The sequence below is a fragment of the Gracilinanus agilis genome, chromosome 4 (assembly GCF_016433145.1).
Source record: "Gracilinanus agilis isolate LMUSP501 chromosome 4, AgileGrace, whole genome shotgun sequence".
NCBI lineage: Eukaryota > Metazoa > Chordata > Mammalia > Didelphimorphia > Didelphidae > Gracilinanus > Gracilinanus agilis.
In genome coordinates this window covers 291,531,391-291,556,049 of record NC_058133.1, presented here as the reverse complement: position 1 = coordinate 291,556,049, position 24,659 = coordinate 291,531,391, and the positions used below count along the sequence as shown (strand labels likewise).

The 24,659-nt window shown below is 33.3% G+C and overlaps 1 protein-coding gene across 2 annotated transcripts in view; it reads right to left on the bottom strand.

The window, feature by feature from the left end:
* Window positions 1–1,157: 1,157 nt before the first annotated feature.
* The window catches only part of TINAG (tubulointerstitial nephritis antigen), a 175,110-nt gene continuing 151,608 nt past the window's right edge, over window positions 1,158–24,659 (bottom strand). For both annotated transcript variants that reach the window (XM_044675883.1, XM_044675882.1), the window contains 2 exons: window positions 5,432–5,477; window positions 1,158–1,795 (listed from right to left, as the gene is read on the bottom strand). In XM_044675883.1, coding sequence (XP_044531818.1) covers window positions 1,661–1,795; window positions 5,432–5,477 — 181 coding nt within the window. In that variant the 3' untranslated portion in view covers window positions 1,158–1,660. The remainder of the gene's footprint in view (window positions 1,796–5,431; window positions 5,478–24,659) is intronic.

Genomic DNA, 24,659 nt, shown 5'->3' with positions numbered 1-24,659 from the left:
TGAATATTTCTTTCGTTTTTGATCATGAAATTCCATTATTTATTGCTATGTGAAATCAATTAGGAAAAATTATTTGGTGGAGTCAAAAGATTCATACATGTGCATGTCATTGCAAAAGTAAGTTCCATAGAATTCACAGAACACCAAGCAGGGTACTGTAGTGAACTCTTCAAGATTCATTATTTTCGAATTATCAAATGTTAGAGGTGTAAAGGGACTTAAGAATCACTTACTTTATATTTTTCCAGATTAAAAAAAAAACTAAGGTTCCTGAAAATTAAAGTGGTTAGCATGGCTCAGTCAAATTAATAAAGTGAGTCGATTACGGATTCTAGGTTAGCATTCGTCTCCTAAATCTAATGCTCTTTTGTCTATGCCATATTTCTTGCACAATATTATTATATATCTTAGATCCTCACCATCCTGATCAAAATAAGTCTTCATCCATCTAATTGAGGAACTTTAGTCCTATATAAGAATTAAGCTCAATGATATTAAATGCTAAGCATCTAGCACCTGGTTATCCAAGAATTCGGCACCATATCAATTCTTAACTTCTCCCTCCACCTCCATCCATTTCACTGCAATTCACTATTGTCATTTGTGTTATGATCAGCTTTGTGTCTTCATTTATTAGTTTGCCATTTTAAGATGCCAGTAAAATTATTAGGAGATTATCTCCCTGCCCAGTGATTATGATGAGGCTATTTTTGTGTCTATGACTGTTGAAAACTGAAATCAAGATTAGATGCAAATTAGGGCCAATTGAGCTTACTTTTCAGAAACTCAAGCAGTGAACTGTGAAATGATTGTGATAAAGGGATATTTATTCTTTCATACTCATGGCATCATGTTGCTGTTTTCAGGAGAAAAAAATATATAATCTTAGCAATTACAGTTTGTAGCTGATTTTAAAAGGCTTCAAATAATGATTAGTGGCTTTGAAGACAGGTGAGAGTAGGCTTTCTCTTCCTAGACCTCTGAATTTTTGTATTATACGACATTCATTTCCTATCATATTCTGTATGTACAGAGTCTCAGAAACTGTTATTTCTTGTGCATGGATTTTACTGCTGATGTCCATGACACGTAAGTCAGGAATAGACTAGAATAAATATCTGTCATTTCCAAAGAAGGAGAGATACCTGCCAAACCACTGGGAGAAATAAACAAAAAATTAATTTTATTGTTTTTGGTGGTACATGGGTCACATTTACACTGATGAAAATATTATTTTATAAAATGACAGACATAAAAGTTTAGGATCACTTCTCCATTCTTTTCTGTTCTTGAGACTTCCACTATTGAAGAGATGAACTATTAAATCTACAAATGAGTGTTCTCATCATTTGAGCAATTGAGGCTGAAAAAAAATTCATTGTGTTATCACAATAAAGAAAAAGGAAGAAGAGATGAGAAACTTTTAAAAAGCTTTGTGTAGCTTATACTACTGCTGTGCTATATTAGTGTTTTTTGTTTAAATCAGTGAAATAAAGTAGCACTATAATACTAAGCTAGTCCCCCCCCACAAAATAAAGTGGTAAAAGTTAATCACAGATTATGACATATACATTCCATTGTTACAGAGAACCTAAAGTTGAAAAACCTCATTTTAAGGGGTTTACTTAAGTGCAGGGCGTCATGCAAATTTAATTATATGTTATGGTTCATCTGAACTCGTCAAATGGCCCCAAGCAGCGATAATCAACTTTTCAATGTCAGATTCGTTCACGCCACGAAGAATCCTGAAATAACCATTCTCTCCCCATGACTTTCCCCAGGAATTGGCAGCAATCTGCAGAAAAAACAGAAGTGGAAAAACCCAGGTAAATTATTTGTGAAATGTTGTAATCCTGCATATAAAAAACAGAGCACTTACATTTAATTGGTTAGTTAGAAACATTGGCTCGTTCAACACTAAGTATTTCTAAAGCATAATGTCTATTGTACTTTTTGCCGGTCATGATGTTTATTTATACCTAGTGATAGAACTAAATTCTGGTTGCAGTCTCAAATTTAATTATGTGGTAGAGTTATTTATTAACAGGTGTTTTCCTTTATTTCCCAATATTTACCTGTCTACTTTTCTTACCCAATCATCATGACCATATAGGCCTATAATGAATGGTTTAGATGATGGTAAATGATCAAACAAAATAGGTAATCCAGTTTTTTTAAAGCATCTTGTTCATCATTTCTTATAGCACAATAGTATTTCATCATCATCATATAGTACAGTTTGTTCAGGTGTTCTCCGATTGGTGGGCATGCCTTCAATTGTCCAGTTCTTTGCCACCAAAAAAAAAAAAGATCTGCTATGAATATTTTTGCACACATAGGTGTTTCCTTTTAAAAAAATCTCTTTATGATATAGATCTACTAGTGGTATTTCTGGGTCAAAGGGTATACACTGTTTTATAAACATTTGGGCATACTTCCAAATTGCTATCCAGAATGTTGGGATAAATTTATGACTCCACCAATAGTGAATTAGTGTCCCAATTTTCTCACATATGCTCCAATAGTTCTCATTTTCCTTTTATGTCATATTAGCCAATGTATTTTTCTAAAATTCTATCCATCACTGGAGGATTTCTATATGAATAGGAAAGACTTCCAGGAATCGATGCAAAGAGAAAGGAGCAGAACTAGGAGAACATTGTACACTGAAAGAGAAACACTGTGGCACAGTCAAACAGACTTTTCTACCAGTAGCAATGCAATGATTCAGGACAATACTGAGGAACTTATGAGAAAGAAAGCTATCCACATCCAGAGAAAGAACTGTGGGAGTAGAAATACAGAAGAAAAGCATGTGATTGATCATGAGTTCAATGGGGATATGACTGGGGTTTGGGCATTAAAAGATCACTCTATTGCAAATATGAATAATATGGCAATAGGTTTTGGACAATAATACATGTATGACTCAATGGAATTACATGTCAGCTCCTGGAAGGGGGTGGAAGAGGGGTAGGAAAAAATCATGAATCATGTAGCCATGGAAAAATATTATAAATATATATTATGTACATGCACATATATTTATGTATATTTAATTTTAAAATATATTTAAACATATATTTAATTTTAAAAATTATATTCTTCTCTTTAACTTTATTCTTTTTTTTTAAAACTCTTATCTTCCATCTTGGAAACAATACTGAGCATTGGCTCCAAGGCAGAAGAGGGGTAAGGGTTAGGCAATGGGGTCAAGTGACTTGCCCAGTGTCACACAGCTGGGAAGTGTCTGAAGCCAGATTTGAACCTAGGATCTCCCGTCTTTAGGCCTGGCTCTCAATCCACTGAGCTACCCAGCTGCCCCCACTTTAACTTTATTCTTGTTTATTTCTCCTGAGATTTACTCAGTTCTGAGAGTGGAAGCTGAAGTCCTCCACTAGTATAGATTTATTATCTATTCCCTCTGATACTTCATTTAATTTTTCCTTTAAGAATTTAGATGCTATAAGATTTCGTGCATATATGTTAAGTATTGGTATTTCATAGTCTATGGTACCTTTTGGATTTAGATTTAATTTACTTGCTTATCTCTTCTAATTAGATCTATTTTTGCTTTTTGTTTTGTCTGAGATTGTATTCATGATCGCAACTCCTGTTTTTTTCTTACTTCATCTGAAACATAATAGCTCCAGCCTTTTACCTTTTACTATATTTATGCCTCTTTGTTTTAAGTGTATTTCTTGTAAAATAGCATATTGCACATTTCTTGTATTTAATCAACTCAGTTATATGCTTCCATTTTATGGGTAGGTTCTCATTCACATCCACAGGTATGATTATCAAATGTGTATTACCCTACATCTTAGTTTTTTCCTGTTTATTCTTTTCTCTCTTTTCACCTTAACCATTCTGAGAAGGGTTTTGCTTCTGACCACTGCCTTCCCCAATTTGTTTCCCATTTTATCATCCTTCTTTCTTTTCTCTTACTTCCTTCTCTTACTCCCTTTCCCTCCTCCTTCCCTTTAGGATAAGATAGATTTCTATACACAATTAAGTATATATGCCATTCCCTCTTTGAACCAATTACAATGAGCGTGATAGTCAATAATTGCCCACCATCTTCCCATCTGTCTTTCATGACTCTTTTGTGAGAAAATTTACCCAATACTACATTTCCCTTCCCATTTCTTCAGTGCAGCCCACTTTCTCATTCCTTATTTCTTTTGATCATCTCAACATAGTCAACTCACACCTATGCATTCTAATTAGTGAAAGGAGCACATATGAATGGGACACAGTACAGATAGAATCTATAGATCTGTAGCAGGGTCAAACTTCAAACCACAAATTATTCAGAAAAATGTTTCTGAATCAGAGACCCAGTAGAGATAATTCTGTAGTTTATGCAAAATGTAAAATGAACAACAAAATGATACCTTGCAGAATTTTCTTCATTCACTAAACATTATGTCACCATAATGCTTGTGACTAGAATATTTCTCTTGAAGGAATTTTACTGTACACCCCAGAGACCTGTATGTTGACTCAGCAATGTGAATGTATCATTAAAAAACAAAAGACATTAATTAGATGGGCCTGCTTTTCACATGTGTCATTTAAGAATGCTATGCATTTCATGTTGTTTCTACGAGATAATAATCTATAGATGTATTGTGTATTGCAAAATTTCTGGTTTGTAAAAACAAAAGGCATTGGCAAAACCTTTTTAAGGTTAGGAGTCTCCCTATGTGGAGTATATGAAGGAGAAAGAAAGAAGAAGATGAAAAAAAATGGCAGTCACGTCTATACAATGCCAGGACTAGCATGACCTGCAGAGGAAATTACAATTCTGAGAGACCTCAGCATGCTACAGCCTATAGCACCAAGCTTTGTGTACCCTCTGGACTGCAACTTCTGTGTGCCAAGAGAAATCATCAGCAAACTACACAATTCTCTCTAGCTGGTCTGCCTGAAAGTAAACAGTCCCAAAAGTGATGCTGAGAAGAAAAGATTTGGAATATGTTTCTGTGAGTGAATAGATGCTACCCTTCTCAGGTATATTGAAGATGCAGTGGATAATTAGGAAATGAGGCTCCTTCTCCTTGGGTGACAAAGTGGACTGTATGGGCATTGTAATACCTGAATAATTTTTTAGTAAATTGCTATTGCATTTCATTAAATGTCTTTTGCATGGTAAAAAGAAATAAATGAAAATAATATGAAATGGTCTTCACTTTTTAAAAAGTGCTTCAAATTCTTCTTTAGGAGTTAAAATCATTATGGTTGAGTAAAATTATCACTATGACTTATTGAGTCAACGGGTTTAATACTGGAGAAAATGCCAAAACTGTGACCCTTTTTTCAGTGACTTACAATATGAATTGAATAATATAAATAAGGTAGCAAATAAAAAGAAGCATCTAAAGTTCTTATGTTCTAGTTGGAAATTAATTGGAAAAGGTTTACATACCCAAAATTTTTCTTTTCTTCCTTGTGCTCCTCTGAGAACCCCCCATCTAGACAAAGATATTTTCAAAAGAAAAAAGAAAATAATTGACAATTTTTTTAAAACTTCATGAATAGTCTGAATCCTAAAAGTACAATCAGTTCTTTTTTCCAAACTGTATAAACGTCTGATTCTTTCCCATTCTCTTCCCAAGATCTATTTGTACTGAATCTTAAAACATTGTTATTATGGTTAGAAAAGAATATACCCAAATTCAGATCAATTTACCAAGTATTCATTAATTTTTTTATAGCACAAACTGGATAGATTGTTAGGTCTGAAATCAGGAAAACAGGAGTCCATATCCAGGCTCAGGCACTAGCTTTGTGATCCTGGTCAAGTCATTTAATCTCTATTTGCTTAATCCATTGGAAAAGAAAATGGCAAAATACTTCAGTATCTTTGCAAAAAAATAAATAAAGAAGTCACTAGAAGTTGGACATGACCAAATGACTGACCAATAAATACATTTGCTAAGCAGTTACCATGTACTAAGACTTGGGGATACAAAGACAAAAAAAACCCCACAATTCTTCAATGAAAGAGCTTTTATTCTTCCAGAAAGAGCTGTGTCAGAAAAAAAGATAAGTGCTTGGAGATAACAGTAATAGACAAATCTTCCTTTCCCTTTCTACTGTTTTAGGTATAGGCATGGAAATTTTCTCCTGCTAGAAAGTTACATTCAAGAACTTTAGCATAACCAGGAACTTTTAGTGGATACAGAACCTTATAAATCCTAGCTACCAATTAGATAAGTTAAAATATAGATGACTGTTTGGATATTCAAGAATTTACCATAGTTTTTCTATATGTAGGAATACTTATAACCATAGTATCATAGATAATAGGGCTTATTAAAGGGGCTTTGGAGTCCATCTGTTCAGCTGTTGTTGGTTTTTTTAATTGATGTATAAATTGGAATTCACAGAAGTTAAGTGACTTGTTGTAGAAGGCATAATCAGTATTAAATCTTAAGCACTGTGATTTCAAGTTCAGAACTCTTCCTTGTGCCACATACAACAGGTTTGTTTCCTCATTTATAAAATGAGTATATTCAAATATATAATTCAAGATCCTGTCCATATCTTAATCTGTGACCTTAAATATCATATTTTCCCCATGTATCAGTCCTTTTTCACTGGCATTGCACGTTCTCCAATTGTAAACTTTTAATTCACGGTTGGTTTTTCCAAATGATGGAAGTATGTATGAAATAGGGATTTTAATTTGAGGACCCACCACTTCTGCCTTTTTTTTCATAAAGCCTTAAAACTTTCCTTTAGACAATATTAGATTAGGCTATTAATTATCCACAGATAAATATATGTAGCTATAAATATGTTAAAATTAATTGAAATAATATATAGTAAAAATATAAAAATAATTTATTATATCCTTTTTAACAGGACAGCTAAGTGAAAATAGTTTTTCAATTAGTTTGGAGTATCAAAGCAATGTTAATAGATCACAACCAAGTTACTTCTTGGGAGTGACAAGCTTTCCAGAAAGGTTTTGATCATTAAGAAATCAATATGCAGGCACATTTAAGTGCCTCTTGACTTTGAAGGAGTAGAAGGGCAAGATATAAGGGAATGATGAAGGGTACCAATAGCTAAATTATATCTATTGCATATGGATCATGAATTCAGCCAAGTGAACTTGTGTCTGGAATTATGGACACCTTTTACACTTTGTATTGACTTTTCTGAATAGATGATTAATCATAATTATTAGAATATACGTGTTCAGGCATGAAAGTAACTTTATGAGTTTGATAGGTATGAAGATCTCAGATACCACTGAATCAAAGCTGACCAAGAGCCTTGGGAAGAATACCAGGTTAATACGACAGTGTTCCTAGTAGATAACTACCACCAAAAGGACTAGACCAGTGATGGCAAATCTTTCAGAGGAGTGGGTCATTTGAGATATATCCTCAGGCATGCATGGAGAGAGGGAGGGAAGCATTCTGGCCCAGTGTCCCTCTGGATTTCTAGTAATGAACTCTGACAAACTCTGTGCCGGGGTGACTACGCATATGCCCACAGAGAGGGTTCTGGGTATCTCCTCTGGCACGTGTGCCATAGATTCACCACCATGAGAATAGACCAGTGGTTCCCAAACTTTTTTGGCCTACCACCCGCTTTCCAGAAAAAATATTACTTAGCGCCCCATGTCACATACTATTACCGCCCCCTTACAGTTATTCACCGCCCCCAAATGCACCTGTGGCCATCACCGCCCCCCTGGATCTCTGTAGCACCCACCAGGGTGTGGTGGTGCCCACTTTAGGAATCACTGCATTAGACCATAGTATAGAATCAAGATGTAAGATAAAATAACTAATCATCAATTCAAAAAAGAATTCCATAGTTAGGGATTTTTAAAACAACAAATTCTCATTTTAGTAGTCAATACTACCATTTAAACATTTGTCTTAAGGTTAAAATACACTTAAAACAATTTTTTTTGTTCTTTAGAATGCTTTTGTGTGAAAGAAATAATGGTCCCATTCTTGATTTACATTATTATATATATATGTATATATATATATATATGTTAATATCTCACTTTTTTTCCCCTCTTTTTGAGAAGCATCAAATATGACCCCAAGACTAAAGTTTAAATAATGTTTCTGGCATTCCAGGGTCAGAGTTCAAAGACACAATGATTGTGAGAAAAAATATCTTTACCTCAGGACTGAATTCTGTCTGTACCATGGGTATAGAAAAATGAGTCTCTCGATGGAAATGAAATGGGCTCAGTATATACTAGCCTACATAGATCCAATCCTGGTATCTGTGTGTGTGTATATATATATATGTGTGTGTGTGTGTGTGTGTGTGTGTGTGTGTGTGTGTGTGTGTGTGTATAATGTGTGTGTGTGTTTAAAATAGCCATAAATAGCTGGGGCAGATAAAGGACTGCAGAATAAAGGCAAGAACCCAACTGAACTTTCCCAAATTCCTCTCAAAACAATTTCAAAATAACACCTCAAATTGATTTTCTGAAGTTGTAGAACAAACAAAAAATAAGAATGAAACAATTTCCAAATCTAATACAATTTAGGGGATCAGCCAAAACCCAAACCAAAACCCTCTGTTTCATCATGGTTGTCTTTGGGCCTAAAATGTAGTGAAATGACATGGCAACCAACAGTGGGCTTTGGAGACAGCTACAACAAGCAGCGGCAATTTGGCATGTTCTCAGCCCATAAGAAGTGAGAGGGTGGGACAACTAGTCAGAAGAACGTTATGGGGGACATTCTTCTGTCACTGAGAGTGGTGCCCCCATGCATTGTCCACACACAACTCTGGGTTGCAACCTCAGGATAAAGAGGAAAATCCCCAGAGGAGCAGGGGCTCTAGTCACAGTTCTGGAGTGGATATGATTTCTTAAGGTCACTTACAGGGAAACAGGAGCCCTGGTCTCAGGTAGAAGGCAGGAAAGAGTACTAGCACTTGTGGTCACAGAAGAACAGGCACATTTATAAGGTCATAATGTATGAGAGCACATGGAGGGAAAGTCCATGTCATGGTTCCAAGGTGGAAAAGAGTGTGGTCACTCAAAGACCAATGTTCACACCAGGAAAACAATGTCCACACTTTTTTTAGATCATAACACATTGAAATAATTGAAAATTACATACCCTCTCCACCTCCCCAGAACAAGCTCTTAAAACAGGAGAATTGATGGATTGTACATTGCTTTGAAATTCTCTTTAAATGCTTTAAGATCCTAGCTTTTTATTAGTTAGCCAATTAGAAATGTAGATTCTAATCCTGTGATTTTCCTGTGTCTTTCTCACAACTGATAAGGGCTTGCTTGACATTCTAAGCCTGAAGAGGTGGGACACCCAAGGTCAACAGATGATGTTATGACCTCCTCCAAGCTGATAAGAGCTTGCCAGAGGGGAGGATACCTAAGCAACCTTGAAGGTTGACAGATGATTATGAGAAGAACATGGAAAGAAACATCACCCATGTATACTGGAGAGCTCTGCAATTAAGAAAAGACCTTTATGATTAGGGGATAATCCCTAAAGCCCTGTGCATGTCCCATTCCTCTTTTCATGCCCTAAAATTCACCTCATGACGGGTCAGCCCTTAAAGCACACCTCTACCTAAAAACTTACACTCCTTTTTTTTCTGCTTTTCAGCCTGAAATGCCCCTGGAATGCCTAGTAGAGGGAAAAAATCTAAGGAAAGGTACGGAATTCCTAAGTATGGGGCAATGGCAGTTCCTCAGACCTTTAATACAAATTTAGAAACCTATTTAGAACTCACTATTTGACAAAAACTGCTGGGAAAATTGGAAAACAATATGAGAAAAATTTAGGTTTAGATCAACATCTCACACCCTATACCAAGATAAATTCAAACTGGATAAATGACTTAAATATTAAGAGTAAAATTATAAATAAATTAGGAGAACATATAAATAATATACTTGTCAGATATTGGGAAAGGAAGGAATTTAAGATGAAAAAAGACAGAGAACATTACAAAATGTAAAATGAATAATTTTACTATATTAAATTAAAAATGTGTTGTACAAACAAAATCAATGCAAACAAAATTAGAAGGGAAGCAACAAACTGGGAAAAAAATTTTATAACAGAACACTCTAAGTCAAATTTACAAAAAAAATCGAGCCATTCCCCAATTGACAAATAGTCAAGGGACATGAATAGGCAGTTTTCAGATAAAGAAATAAAAACTATCAATAATCACATGCTGAAAAAAAAAATTCAGAATGTGGCCCAACAGTTCAAGTATTTGAACTGTGTTACCAAGTGGTTATCATTGAAAAAAATCTAATAAAATGGAAATAAATAGAATGGTAGAACAGTGGAATAGATTAGGTACATAATACTCAGGAGTAAATTACCAAAAGAAACTAATATTTGACAAATTCAAAGATCCCAGCTTTGGGGACAAGAATTCAATATTTGACAAAAATTTCTGGGAAAAATTGAAAAGCAGTTTGGCAAAATATATATATATATATATAATCTCAAACCATATACCAAGTTAAGATAAAAATGGGTACATAATTTAAACATAAATGGTGATATCATAATCAAATTAGAGAATCATGGAAAATTTTACTTGCCAGATTTTTGGATAAGGGAAGAACTTATGACTTAAAAAGACAGAGAGGATCACAGGAAGTAAAATAGATAATTTTGATTTTGTTACATTAAAAAAGCTCTGTATGAACAAAATCAATTCAACCAACATTAGAAGGAAAGCAGAAAAATCACAAAAAATACAATGTTTCTCTTGTAAAGGTCTCATTTTGCAAATATGTAGAGAATCAAGTTAAATTTATAGGAATATGTCATTTCCCTAATTGACAAAAAGTCAAAGAATATGAACAGGAAGTTTTCAGAAGAAGAAACTATAGCTACCTAAGCTCACATAAAAATGCTCCAACTCTGTATTGATTAGAGAAATGCAATTTAAAATATGTTACCAATCACACCTATCAGATTGAGTACTATGAAAGTAAAGAGAAACAAATTTTGAAGGAGATTTAGGAAATCAGGACACTAATGCATTATTGGTGGAGTTGTGACCTACTCCAACTATTCTGGAGGATAATTTAGAACTATGTCCAAAGCGATTTAAAAAAATATGCATACCCTTTGAACCTAGTAATATATACTACTAAGTCTGTGCTTCAAAGAGATTGGAAAAAAAGAAAAAGGGCATCTATGTACAAAATATGTAGAACAGCTTTTTTTGTAAAAGCAAATAATGAGAAGTTGAGATTTCCAAAAATCCTGGGAAGATTTTTATAAGCTAATGCAAAGTGAAATGAGCAGAATCAGGAGAACATTGTATAAAATAAAAGCAATATTAGAAGGAAGATCAACTATAAATGATAGTTATTCTCAGCAGTACAAAGATTCATGACAATTCCAAAGGACTTAATGAAAAATACTATACTTCTCTAGGAAAAGAACTGATCAAATCTGATTGCAGATTGAAGCATGATTTTTTTTATTATTCTTTATATTATTTTTGAACCATGTCTTCTTTCATAATATGGCTAATATGATAATGTTTTATATCATTGCACATGAATATGTATCAAATTCCTTGCTTTTTCAAGGAGGAAGAAGGAAAGTAAAAGAGGGGGAGAGTATGGAACTCAAATTTTTTTAAATAAATGTTAAAATTTTTACATTTAATTGCAAAAATAACAAAATATTTGTGTAAATGAAATTTAAACTTGATATATCTTCACATACATAATTATTTGAATATTTTCTTTCTCATCATGATGTGAACTCCTTGAGATCAGGAACCATGATTTCTTTTGCCTTTCTTTGTATTTAGAGCTCTAACCTATTGCTTGGCATATAAAAAGCAACTATTTAATGTTTGATAACAATAATTCTTATTATTTCCTGAGTTCTATCAATATGATAAGGTAACATTGAGAACTTTTTTAAGGCATCTGGGACATAATTCCCCAAGGATAGCGGGATCATTTCCAATAGCACACTACTGAGGGGACACTAGTAAATAGATGACTATAATAGTGTTCAACAAACCCTTATGAAAGAAATCTTGCTTTTGAAGGTCTATACAGTCATGATGATCACCCAATTGCTCCCCTGGACTTCCCTTTTATCTTGTCTTGTTCAGTGAGCTACAAAGAAGTCCTGTCTTCAGATGAAAGAATTCTTCACATCCTCTACTTTCCAGGGATTCTTCAGGCAAAATTACACTGGAGTTGCATCTGCTTGCAGTTTGCCTTTGAGGATCAGTCTTCATAGTTAATTTCCCAAGGCACTGAGAAATTTCCTACAGAAGCATACATCAGAAGTTGACATGCATGGGATTATATTCTTCTCTTCCTTGGAGGAACCTCCAGACATGCGTCTGTGTCTTGTAGTTGGGTCACGTTATGACCCTTGTGAAGGACAGAGTACTTGCTGATCTGGCAGATTCTCTGCTTGTCTTCTTCACAGAGGAGGGAGAAGGGCTCAACATGCCTGTGACACCGACCCTCTGAGACAGAATGGGGCTCTTCAAGGCTTGATTTCAACACCTTAACCAGGTTAGGTATGTTCTGTATCCTCCAGTTGGTCTTGATATGGACAGGTTGGGATCTTTGGGGAAGGCATACATGTATGTATGTGTGAGTGGTATGAGGGATGCTCCATAAGTAACACAAATTTTAGCGTTACTACAATCAAGATTTTAGGAACTAAAACTCTAGTTAGATACACAGATTTCCTTCTGTAGTATATATCTCACAGAAAGAAGGTGTTTAGAAATTTTCCTACATTATTCCTAAGTAATATTCTATTTAATAATCAATTAGTTATGAATAAAGTGGGTAAAGAAAACTGGCTGCTTCATCAGGACCAAAGTTTATGTGCTTTCTAGGGAGAAAGCCAAATAACAAGGGGACACTACAAGGTTAAGAAGGACTCTGTAGGGTACTTTGGGAGAGGAAGAGATCATCCTGAATGTCAGTAGGTAGCCTTGATGATAGGCTTAATTCCCATTGCCACCTGAGGTGACCTTATGAACTCCTTGATGTGCCCAGGTGTCTTTGTATCTATTTATAGGATTCTGTCATTTTTTACTTTTTTAAAATTTTCTTTGGGTGAAATAAAGACTGGCTTCTTGAGATGGATTTTTTAAAACCTTAAGTGCCCATATTAGTGCTGGGATCTTTTTACCCACATTTGGAGAAAGCTATGTATAAAAAATTATGAATGATATTTGAATATTTTGAAGGAACCACTAGAAATGTAAGCAATAAGACAAGAAAAATTGATTGTATTGGTATTAAAGTCCCCAGGTTGAGAATTGAGCCTTGGGTATTTTGGAGTGCTAAGCCAGAGCATATATATATATATATATACACATACCCTGGCTTACTTTTGTACATATACATGTGTCATTCATGGACAGTTATATATGCAGACATGTCATTCATATATGAATATGCATATATATATATATTTATATAATAAGTACATTAGAAAAATGCAAAACAACTTATTATGGGACATCAATAGGTCATGCTTAAGCTCATACTTAACTCCTTTCCTAGAATAACTTTTTTTTGTCCTTATAATAGAGAACTTCAGCTTCTGATAAGTTCTTTCCTAATAATAACAATATGAGAGAAGTTTTACAGTTTTTATTAGCACTCTTTTGCAGATGAGGAAATTGAGGTCCAAAGGAAGGAAAGAGCTTGTCTGGAACTCACCACCGCTGATACCCGCTACCTCATTATTGAAAAATCAGCTCCTTTATATATCTAAAGAGATGTTATACCTCTTTAAAATGGAGAGAGCTGAAGGTTCAGGTGGAGTATTCTCTTTTGCTGTGTGGCTATATACACTGGGGAATTTAGAAAATAAGAAATTTAAATGCTCATCTTCTTAACTTGCACTTTTATATGGCTGTTGATGTTTATCAGCATGTCTCTAGGTGTTTCATTATGATCATCCAAGTCAATTATATTGTTCATGTATGAGGAAAGTCATAATTCTAATTTTATAAATCTGTCAACCCATTGGATTAGGTTGTGGATAGTCTTTTTTGATTCCTAAAAAACGCTCTCTTTAACACCATTCTAAGCTCCATTTTATTAATAAGACTAATTATTTCATAGACATTATGGAATATTAGCAGTCAGTTATAAACTTTCACTAAATGACACCAAAAAATTAATCAAGAGAGCATTCTGGTTGTGGGAGAGGAAGAAGGAACTGTAATAATTTAATTTAGGCACAGTTCACATCTTGTCTGAACTCATAATAGCCTCCCATCTCTCCCTGTTTTCATTTCCCCCTCTCTTATCTATCTCTCACAATCTGACAAAATAATCTTCATAATCATGTTATTTCTTTGCCCAAAGATCATTATTGAATGCTCCTTATTGTTTATTAGCTAGTAAGAGCCCGAGGTGGAAAATGAATCCAGATGACCTGACTACAAGTTCATCACTCTATACAAAATTCTTAGCCTAAGTTTTCTTAATCTAGATCCAACATACCTTTTGAGCCTCATTTCATATTGCTCATCTTCATGTATTTAATATTTTAGGTATGTTCCAGAATTTATCTGTTGTATATATTCAGTCAAGGATGTGCTAGACTCAGTTCAAACTACTCAAGAAATCAACTGTTAAATGAATGAACATTTACAAATGGAAAATTAGCAAATATTATCAAAATAGGTTTGGTTTATTATTTTATTAATTGTCTAAAAATAAGAAAGCATTGTAGAAAATGTTAATGATGAATAATAAATTCAAAAGTGTCTTGCTTTTTAGAAATCTAGTTGTTAAATTTTTATCAATATATATCTGCATATATCTATGCACACCTTTCAGTCCACTGTACTGGAAGAAACCTTCCTTTTTATATCCACCTGAAAATATACTTATCTTTCTTCAAAATACCATGAAACTCTTTCTTGATTTTCTTAACCTAAAGAGATCTCTTATTTCTTAAATATTCTTAAAATACTGTGTCACTTCTAAATATTTATCTCATTCTATTAAGTATTATAATTTGTTTACAGATGTGATTTGAAACATCACATTTCCCCTTTTAGATTATAAACTCCCTGAGGGCAGCCATCATGACATTTCATATTTCCATATTCCCAAAGCTCAGCACACAGCTCTTTTTACTTTTAAATGGTAAATACTATTCATATGAAATCAAGAGCTAGCATTACATCTAAAAGGAAATTAAAAATATCAAATGGTCACTGCATTTGCAAGAGAAATCTCAATATCCACATAATCCAACTCATACTCAAAAGGAATTTTCACTACAATATACCAGAAAAGTGGATATCTAACCTTGGCTTACAGACTTCCAAATAAGGAGAACCCATCACTACTCTAAGCAGGCCATTCCACTTTCAGAGATCTCTAATTCTCAGGGATCTTTTCCTGACACCAGATCTAAATTTTCTTCCTTGCAACTTCCACATTTTGCTCCTGATTCTGCCTTATGAGGCCAAAGAAAATCTAATGATTTCTATGTAATACTTCTTTTAATAGTTGAATACACTATTCCCCCTTAGTCTTCTCTTCTTTTTCTGTGTACTTTTCCTTTGACTGCTTCTTATATGACAAAGACTCAAGACCCGTTACCATTTCAATTGAATTGCTTTTGATTTTTCTTAAGTTTTCTTAAGTAGTTAAACTGTGGTGCACAGAGATGACCATATTATAGATAAGTGCAGATGAAGGAAGAATAAAGAAAGCTTCAAACTTCCTTATTTCGGAAGCTCTGCTTAGCTTAAAGTAACCCAAAATTATATTCACTTTTTTAGCTGCCATATTTCACTGCTGACACATATTGATTGCTTGCAATTCACTAAAAATCACAGATATTTTTCAAAGAGCCCACCATGCCTCCTTTGTCTTATATAGCTACTTAATAAAAGTTGCAGCATACTGACAAGACATAGATGCCACTGTAAAAGAATTAGAGGAAAAAGTTAGATCCTCACACAAAACTCAGATTGGGGCAGAAATATCATACTTGACCACGTAAGCAGTTGTACAATTCTGAAGTTATGAATATCTATGTGAAATAGCCAGCAATTCTCATCTATCAAGAGAATCTATAGATTGCCCTACAACTCTATGTTATTTCCCTTGCCCTTCATTTTTTCTATTTCTTGATCCTGAACTAGCAATAACATGTAACAAAAGGTAGCTGATGTGGCACCTATACTTCAAATTCATTTCTTATTCTCAAAATCAGATACCCTGAGACCTAGGAGAAATTACTTGTTCTCGTGGAGGTGCTGTTTTCCCTTTTAGTAGCATGACACTGAGACTCTGCTTGAAAGAAAGAAAAATGCCAACATAAAAAGGATGCAATGAGAAAAATTTTATAATAATTCATAAACTTGGGACATTTTGCATCTTGCTTACTTAGAGATGATGTTGTTTTTAATTCATCACATTTCTGAATGCTCCTGTTATTAGATATCATGATACCCAGTAACCTAAAGTACTAGATAGATAGATAGATAAATAGATAGATAGATAGATAGATAGATAGATAGATAGATAGATAGATAGATAGATAGATAATCAGAAAAAGTACTCATTTTGGAGTCAGGGGATATGGGTTCTAATTCTGGTTGTGACATTGGGCAAGTCACTTAGTCTTTTGATGATTCATTTTCCTTCCCAATAAAACTAAGAATTTGTTCTAGAAATTTGTCAAGATACCTTCAAGCTCTATAGCTGTGATTTTGTGGTCTTAATACATTTTAAAAGTTACATAATTATATGGCTGCTTATTATACTGTCCAAGGAAAGAGTTTCTGGTAGGTAGATGAGTATTTCAGGGAACATGAAGATCTTCTCACCATTTAGTATCAGCATAATCCTTTTTAATCTATTTCAAGAAATATAATTGAAAGACATTGTGTTGGATAGAATGGAAATGTAATCTCTACTTTATTTATAGTATTTCTGCCATCTTGCTAATTGAAAGCAAATAATACAATAACAACATGAACTTGAGGCCTTTAGAATTTTCTCTTTTCTCTCAAGAAACTCAGTCTAATATGATGTTTAATCTCCCTTCCCTGCTTTCTACTTCATTAGTTCAAATGATCAGTATCTTCTGATTTGCATATAAGAACCAAAAAAGTGTTTTTAACTTCATGGTTTGGTAATATCTAGGAAAAATGATTGCATTTAAAATTATACAAAAACTTTACTAGAAACTAAATATAAAACAATATACCTGAAACTATATTCTCTTGAGATTAGATGCACATAAAAAAGAGAGATGGGGCCTAGGTACTGCCTGGCATTTAAAATTCAGTCTCTGTCACTACATGTTTATTGGAGAGTAAATATTTGCTCTTAAGGTTCTCACTCTTTCCCCTGGTTATCTCTCAATGGTTTGTTTATCTAACACTTCTGACTAGGGCAATTTAATACTTGTTGCATGTGTTTTGAATGATATATTCCTTATTATCTGGTTCTTTTAATATAATAGGTTACATTCAAAATTATTCATTCAATGAATTTGTGCATTTACTTATTTGTTCATTCATTCTTTTATTTTGGACGTTTGATTTTTAATTTAGAGACTGAAGACCCTGGATTAAATTTACTATGTCTGTGATTTTAAACAAGTTCCTAAGCCTCCCTTGGTTCCAATTTCTTTGTTTCTTAAAATTATATTAATCAATGGTTTATTTATTTTATTTTTTATAAAACCAGTTCCTTGTTTTATTTGTTAATTCAATGGTTTTCTTACATTCCATTTTATTAATCTCACCTTTGCAAGATTTCCAATGTGATGTTTAATTAGGGGTTTTAATTTGTTCTTTTTTATTTTTTTAATTGTGCAAATAATTCTTCCATCTTCTCTTTATTTTTATTAAAGTTAGCATTTTTAAATTTAATTTTTCCCCCAATTACATGTTAAAAGTTTCCAACATTTTGAAAATATTTTTTTTCTTGAATTCTTTCCCTCTCCCACCCCCCTGAGATGGTAAGCAGTCTCATATAGATTTTACATCTGTAATCATTAAAAACATTTTTTCCATGTTAATATTTTTCTGAAAACTTGAACAAAAAAATTAGGAAAGTGAAAAAGTTTTCTTTGATGTGGTTTCAGACTCCATCAGTTCTTTTCTAGAAGCAGATGGAATTTTTTTTTATCATGAGTCCTTTGGGATTGTTTTGGATTGTTGTATTGCTGAAAACAACTAAGTCATTCACAGTTGTTTATTATACAATATTGGTTCCAGTTTCTTTGTGTATAAACTGAAATAGATTGCTTTAGAGTTAGCTTTTCAGCTCTAAATCTAGGATTTTATCTCATTTCTTTAGGAAACACCCAGTGAAGAAAATCCCTCCAGTGATGCACATCAGTGTCTCTTCAGCTACTTCAATTTCAAAGATCTAAAAAGGTACTAAAAACTTAAAGGAACTTTTGTAAGCCGTGGATGTCAGTGATAGTCCTGGAAACCTATGTCTTCCTGACTCTAAATCCAAAACACTCACCTTTATCCAATAGATATACTTCTCTACTTGTGCAATCTATTACTATTGTAGGAGGCAAATTTTTCACATTTCTTTTAAGCAAGGGAACATTTTCATTAAATATATCTATCTGAATTCAAAAAATGAACCTAAATTTCTTCATCAAAAAATATTATGAACCTCAAAAAATCATCATGTAAGTCATGAGTATAAAGCATGAACACTGAGCAAGATGGCTCAATATTGGAAATCACTTTTGTGCATGTTTTACAATGTTGAGTATAGTTTTGTATTGATAGTTAGATCACAACAAAATGGAAAATTGATATGATAATCTTGTTTATCTTAAATTTAATTATAAAATGCTTTAAAATATACATTTCTTTGTATGTTGAATTTTATTATATAATAAAAGAGGCAGAGTGTTACATTGAGAGAGAAAAAAAACAGCAGATCTGAAGTCAAAGGAAACGGGTCCAAATCATCTCCTTGGCTCTAGACCTCTTTTAATTCATCTGCAAAATGGGAAGGTTAAAATAGATAACTCCGGGGCCCCTTACAACTCTAAATCTATGATCTTTTGTTTACACAAGAATATTTCCTGAATATTGGAGTATGTTTAATCAGAGATACCCTACGAGTTCAAAGAAGTTTCATTTTTCCATATACATTCCTCAATGTCACTTTCTACTAATATCATAGTATTTATTTTGTATGACACAAAGAAATGAGCACTGACTTGAGCATCATAAAATTTTGGTTCAAATCCTACCCCAAAAAATCTACTCCCAATGCAATTCATTTACCTTCCTTCTTATTCTATTTTCCCTTCTATAAAATGAGGGAGTCAGAATAAATAGTACATAAAGTCCATTCTAGCTAATGATATATAACTTTAAAATGTATTTAGGGCTAGTCTCCAAAGCAAGAAAAATACTATTTTTCAGTTCTTACTACATGCAAAGCAGATAATATGTACCATTTCAAACAATGAAAAACAAGAAATGAGGAACGAGTTAAATTTCCCATTAAACATTTTGCCAAGTGAAATATTATTCCTTAAAGTAGGCACTCCCTTACTTATTATTTCTATTTTATAAATCAAACTTGAAATCAGGCAAATCTTGGTTTATAAACTGTCAAAGATTCTTACCAACTGCATGATGTGAGACAAATCATTTAAAGCCTGGTTTTAAATTTCCATGTCTTTGAAATGAAGGATTTGGATTCAATAGCTTTTAAGTTCTCTTCCAAATCTATAATCCCATGGAATCTATTATGCTATAATTTATTTTAATATCAAATTAAATTGTAAGAAAAAAAACACTGACTTGTATTTGTATTGAAAGTAAGTCTACCACCTCTAAGGCCAACTAATCCTGATGAAAATAATTTTTACGTCTAAATTTTATGATAGCCTCCTAATAAGTCATTGATACTCTGGGTTTTCCAGCTATATTTGAAGCTCTTTCAATTCTCTCTATAGCAAGTCTCAGTCTCCAAAAAGTTCAATCAGACCATTTCTGCAACAAGTAATGTTAGCAGGTCCATTCCAATATAAAGTAAAGTTTCCAATAAGTGAATGACCTGGGAAGTTTTGTACTATCTACATGGACAGGAAATTCTGAAGGATAAGAGAGAACAGATATATAAGGGAGTCTGATAGCAACTTAAGCCATTCTTATTAAGGAAATGAAAGTACAGTACAAAAAAGAAAAAGAAATCACCAAGACGTGAGTTGTGACAATAAAAAAGAAATGACTACCAGGCATATAGGGTTTTGCTTTTAGAGCTGAGATTGCAGATGAAATCTTAGTTCCTCATGCACCTATATTTAAAAGATAAATGTAGTGAGGATAAGATAAAGATAAATATGCTTTGTTGTTTTATGAATGTTTTTCTGGTAGGGACAGAAAGTACCTTCATTCCAAAAATTCTTATCATTCTCTAGTGAATAAGACAGAATTATAAATGAAGGAAAGTTATAAAAAATGTTAATTACAAGAGAACTTCTGTCAAAAATGATTAGAAATATATTCCATGGCACAGGAGAAAAGAACTAAGGTGGTTTTTTTTTTAATTCAATTCCTAGTAAACGGAGCTCAGCTTAGCTAAGCTTTCATTGAGTCTCAGGTCAGGTATTTCTATTGTTGTATAGTAGAAAGTAATGAGTATCATTATACCTTAGATAAGAAGGGTAGAAACAGCCTTCTAGAATTTTTTCTTCTTGTTTTAGAATGCATATTGCTATCTTTTGTCTCTAAATGACCTACATTTCCCACTATATTCCTGAACTTCTGTATCCAGAGAGCCATACCTTAAAATGAAGAAAAAATAAAAAAGACAGTTCAAAAAACTAATCTACACATAGGTCATATTTGACAGAACAGACAGTGTACTACATCCATACTCCTCCATCTCTGCAAAATGAGTTAGCTACATTGTTTTACTTGGGGAGAGGGATGTTTTTAAAACATCATCATCATCATCATCATGACATAGCATAGAACTTTCATGTCTGTAGTTGTTCTTGCATTTATGTCATTGTACATATATCTAGTCCTACCTAGATCTAGACTCATTTACATAGCCATATAAATAAACAATATATACTCATGTATTTCCAAGGGCTACTTTATTATTTTAGAATTAGTTCATTTGTCTTCCTCTATTTTTCCATATTCTTCATATAACTATATGTAGTTATATGTATGTATATATATATATATATATATTTATAATATAGTAACATGCCATCACATTTGTTTAGCCATTCTCTAAAAGATGACCATCAGGTTTTTAGTGCCTTATTGCTACCAAAAAAAATCTCTGTAAATAAAAATTAGGATTTTTAAAGCTATTGTCTCCCTCCGAATTTATATTTTGCAAGAGGTTTTCTGGGTTAAAGGGAATGAAAATTTTAGACATTTCTTTTAGCATAATTCCTAGTCATTCTCCAGAATGTTCTTACAGTTCATATCTTCACTTATAATGCATCAATATGTTTGTATTTTTACATCCCCCTAATATTGATTAGTCTCATCCTTTGTTGTCATTGTCAATATAGTGGAAAGTTATCTTGATGATAATTCTCTTGTTACAAACTGCTTAACTCACTCTTCCATAGTGTCGTAACATCTATTCTAAAATCAAAACTGTTAACTTTTGACTCGATGTTCCTATCATTAATTTAAAAGACATATGTTTCAGGGGCAGCTGGGTAGCTCAGTGGAGTGAGAGTTAGGCCTAGAGACAGGAGGTCCTAGGTTCAAACCCGGCCTCAGCCACTTCCCAGCTGTGTGACCCTGGGCAAGTCACTTGACCCTCATTGCCCACCCTTACCAATCTTCCACCTATGAGACAATACACCGAAGTACAAGGGTTTAAAAAAAAAGACATATGTTTCAGAAGAATGGTATAATACAAATAAAGTATCAACTGAATTTAGGGCTAAAAAAGCAAATGTGGAAGAAAAAGTTAAAAAGGTTGTACGTGAATCATATTTGGTTAAAATTATCTAGTTTAGTGAAAAACTATTCATTACATTGAGAAAATATTCATCCAAGTAGATAGGAGACTTAGCATGGTGGATAGATAAAGGTTTCCATATCAGGAGTATCTGCACTAAAGTGCCAGTTCCAATATGACCTTAATGAGTGACTCTGGCAAAGTCACTTCAGTTCTCCATCTCAAGCAACTCTTTAAATCCAGAAGAGGCTAATATGCATTAGTAGAGTGAATTTCCACATCAGGAGTTCTCTACAGAAATAAAAAAAATGAGCCTAATTCCCCATTCTACCCACCCTCTAAAAATCATCAAAGTGCTTAAGATGAAACCACTTTAGTGTCTCCAGGTAAAATCTAGTGAGAGAATGTTAAAATTATCAGTGCCACCAGTATCTTTTTTAAAAAAAGATTAAAAAAACCTTTCCAGTATAATTGTGTTAGGATTTACAATAAAGAATGGACATTTTAGTATTCATCTTCAAATAATAAAATTGTTAAAATAGAAAAAAATGTATTCATTATTTTTGTTAAAGTTCACATATAAGTACTTAGTGGATGCCAAATACAAATTATCTGAACAATTCTTTCTCTTTTTACCTCATCAGGAAAAGGTGTATAAATTAAGAACGTAACAATTTACATAAATAAATAATGCATTCATCGTTGCTTTAATATTAAATAAAATAATGAAATATAAATGAGAGACATTTTTATTGAATCAATAACTATTCATTGAACACCTACATTGTCCAAAGCACTTAGATACTATAAAAGGTACAAAGTTCTATGATATTAAGGGAATTTGACCTAGTAAGATTTGTTTTAAAGTCATCATGTGAGAGACATAGGTGATAGTGGAAAAATTCTTTCCTGAAATGTAAAAAAAAACTGTGGGAGTTGCAGAGAAAAAAATAAGAAAAAAATTCCAATTTTTTTTCCAGCTCTAATGATGACAATCACAATTATTTATAAAGATGTGCAAGATGTGACTGATTCTCTTTCTAGAAGAGCTTCCAATCTACAGTAGGAGGTAAGGATACAAACAAATTTTTACAAGGAAAAGTAGTATATTCAGATGTTTTTTTGCCACCATCTCCATCATCTCTGTCTCACATGAAGAGTGTCCTTTTCCCTTGCTAAAGCAAATTCCTCTACTTGTACAAGTTATCTATTCTATTCCTTCCTCATTCTATTCTATTCTTTTCTTGAAGTTCCTGCTATCACTTCCACTTTCACTAATCTTCAATCTCTCTTTGTGTAATGATTGATTCTCTAGTATCTACATATATGCCCAAATTTCATTGTCATAAAAAAATCATTTGTTCCATCCTTTCCTGATAAGCATTAGACTAAATTTCTTCTCCATTCTGGGGCTAAATTTCTTGAGAAGGCCATCTACAATCTTAACATCCATTTCCTTTCCACTCATCTTCTTCTCAGTTTTCTTTTCTGACATCATGCAACTGAAACTGTTCTCTCCAAATTTACCCAAGATATCTTTATTGTCTAATCTAATGGCCTTTTCAAAGCATTCATTCTTCCATTAAGTTCTCTGACACCTTTGACCCTCTCAGTTGCTCTCTTCTCTTTGAAATTCTCTTCTTTAGGTTATAGCAACATTGCTCTCTCCAGTTTCTACTACTAGTTGTCTGACCATTACTTAGATTTCTTTGATAGATTTTCATCCAGATATGGCCTCCTATGCTAGATTCTTCTCTCAGGTTCTGTCCAGGGCCCTTTGCTCTTCTTTTATATTCTTTTACATGGAAATCTTATTACTTCCATAGATTCAGTTACTATCTCTCTCTCTCTCTCTCTCTCTCTCTCTCTCTCTATATATATATATATATATATATATATATATATATATGTGTATATATGATTCTTAGATCTATTTTTCCACAACTCTGTGCTGACTTTAAATGTCATATTTCAAACTTTCTATTCAACATCTCAAACTGGATGTCCCATAGACATCTTAAATTCAACATGTGCTAAAGTGAACTCATTTTTCTCAATTAGAACCTTTTCCTATCCAACTTTTCCTGCTCCCAGTCACTCAGATTTGCAACCTAGGTGTCATTCTTAATCCTACATATATTCTCTTCTCTCTCTTTTTTAAAAATTTGGAATGTTTTTCCATGGTTGCATGATTCATGATCACCCCACCACCTTCCCTCCTACCTCATGGAGCTGACAAGCAATTATACAGGGTTATATATGTATGATTGTTCAAAATCTATTTCCATGTTATTCATATTTGCAATAGGGTGATCTTTTAACATCAAAACCCTAATCATATCTCCATCAAAATATGTGATTGATCATATGTTTTTCTTCTGCATTTTTGCTCCCACAGTTCTTCCTCTGGATGTGGATAGCATTCTTTCTCATAAGTTCCTCTGGGTTGTCCTGGATCATTGCATTGTTGCTAGTAGAAAAGTCTATTATATTTGATTGTGCCATAATGTATCATTCTCTGTGTACAATGTTCTCCTGGTTCTGCTTTCACTCTGCATTAATACGTGGAGGTCATTCCATTTCACAAAGAAATCCTCCAGTTCATCATTCCTTTCAGCTCAGTAGTATTCCGTCACCATCAGATACCACAATTTGTTCAGCCATTCCCCAACCGATGGACACCCCCTCACTTTCCAATTTTTTGCCA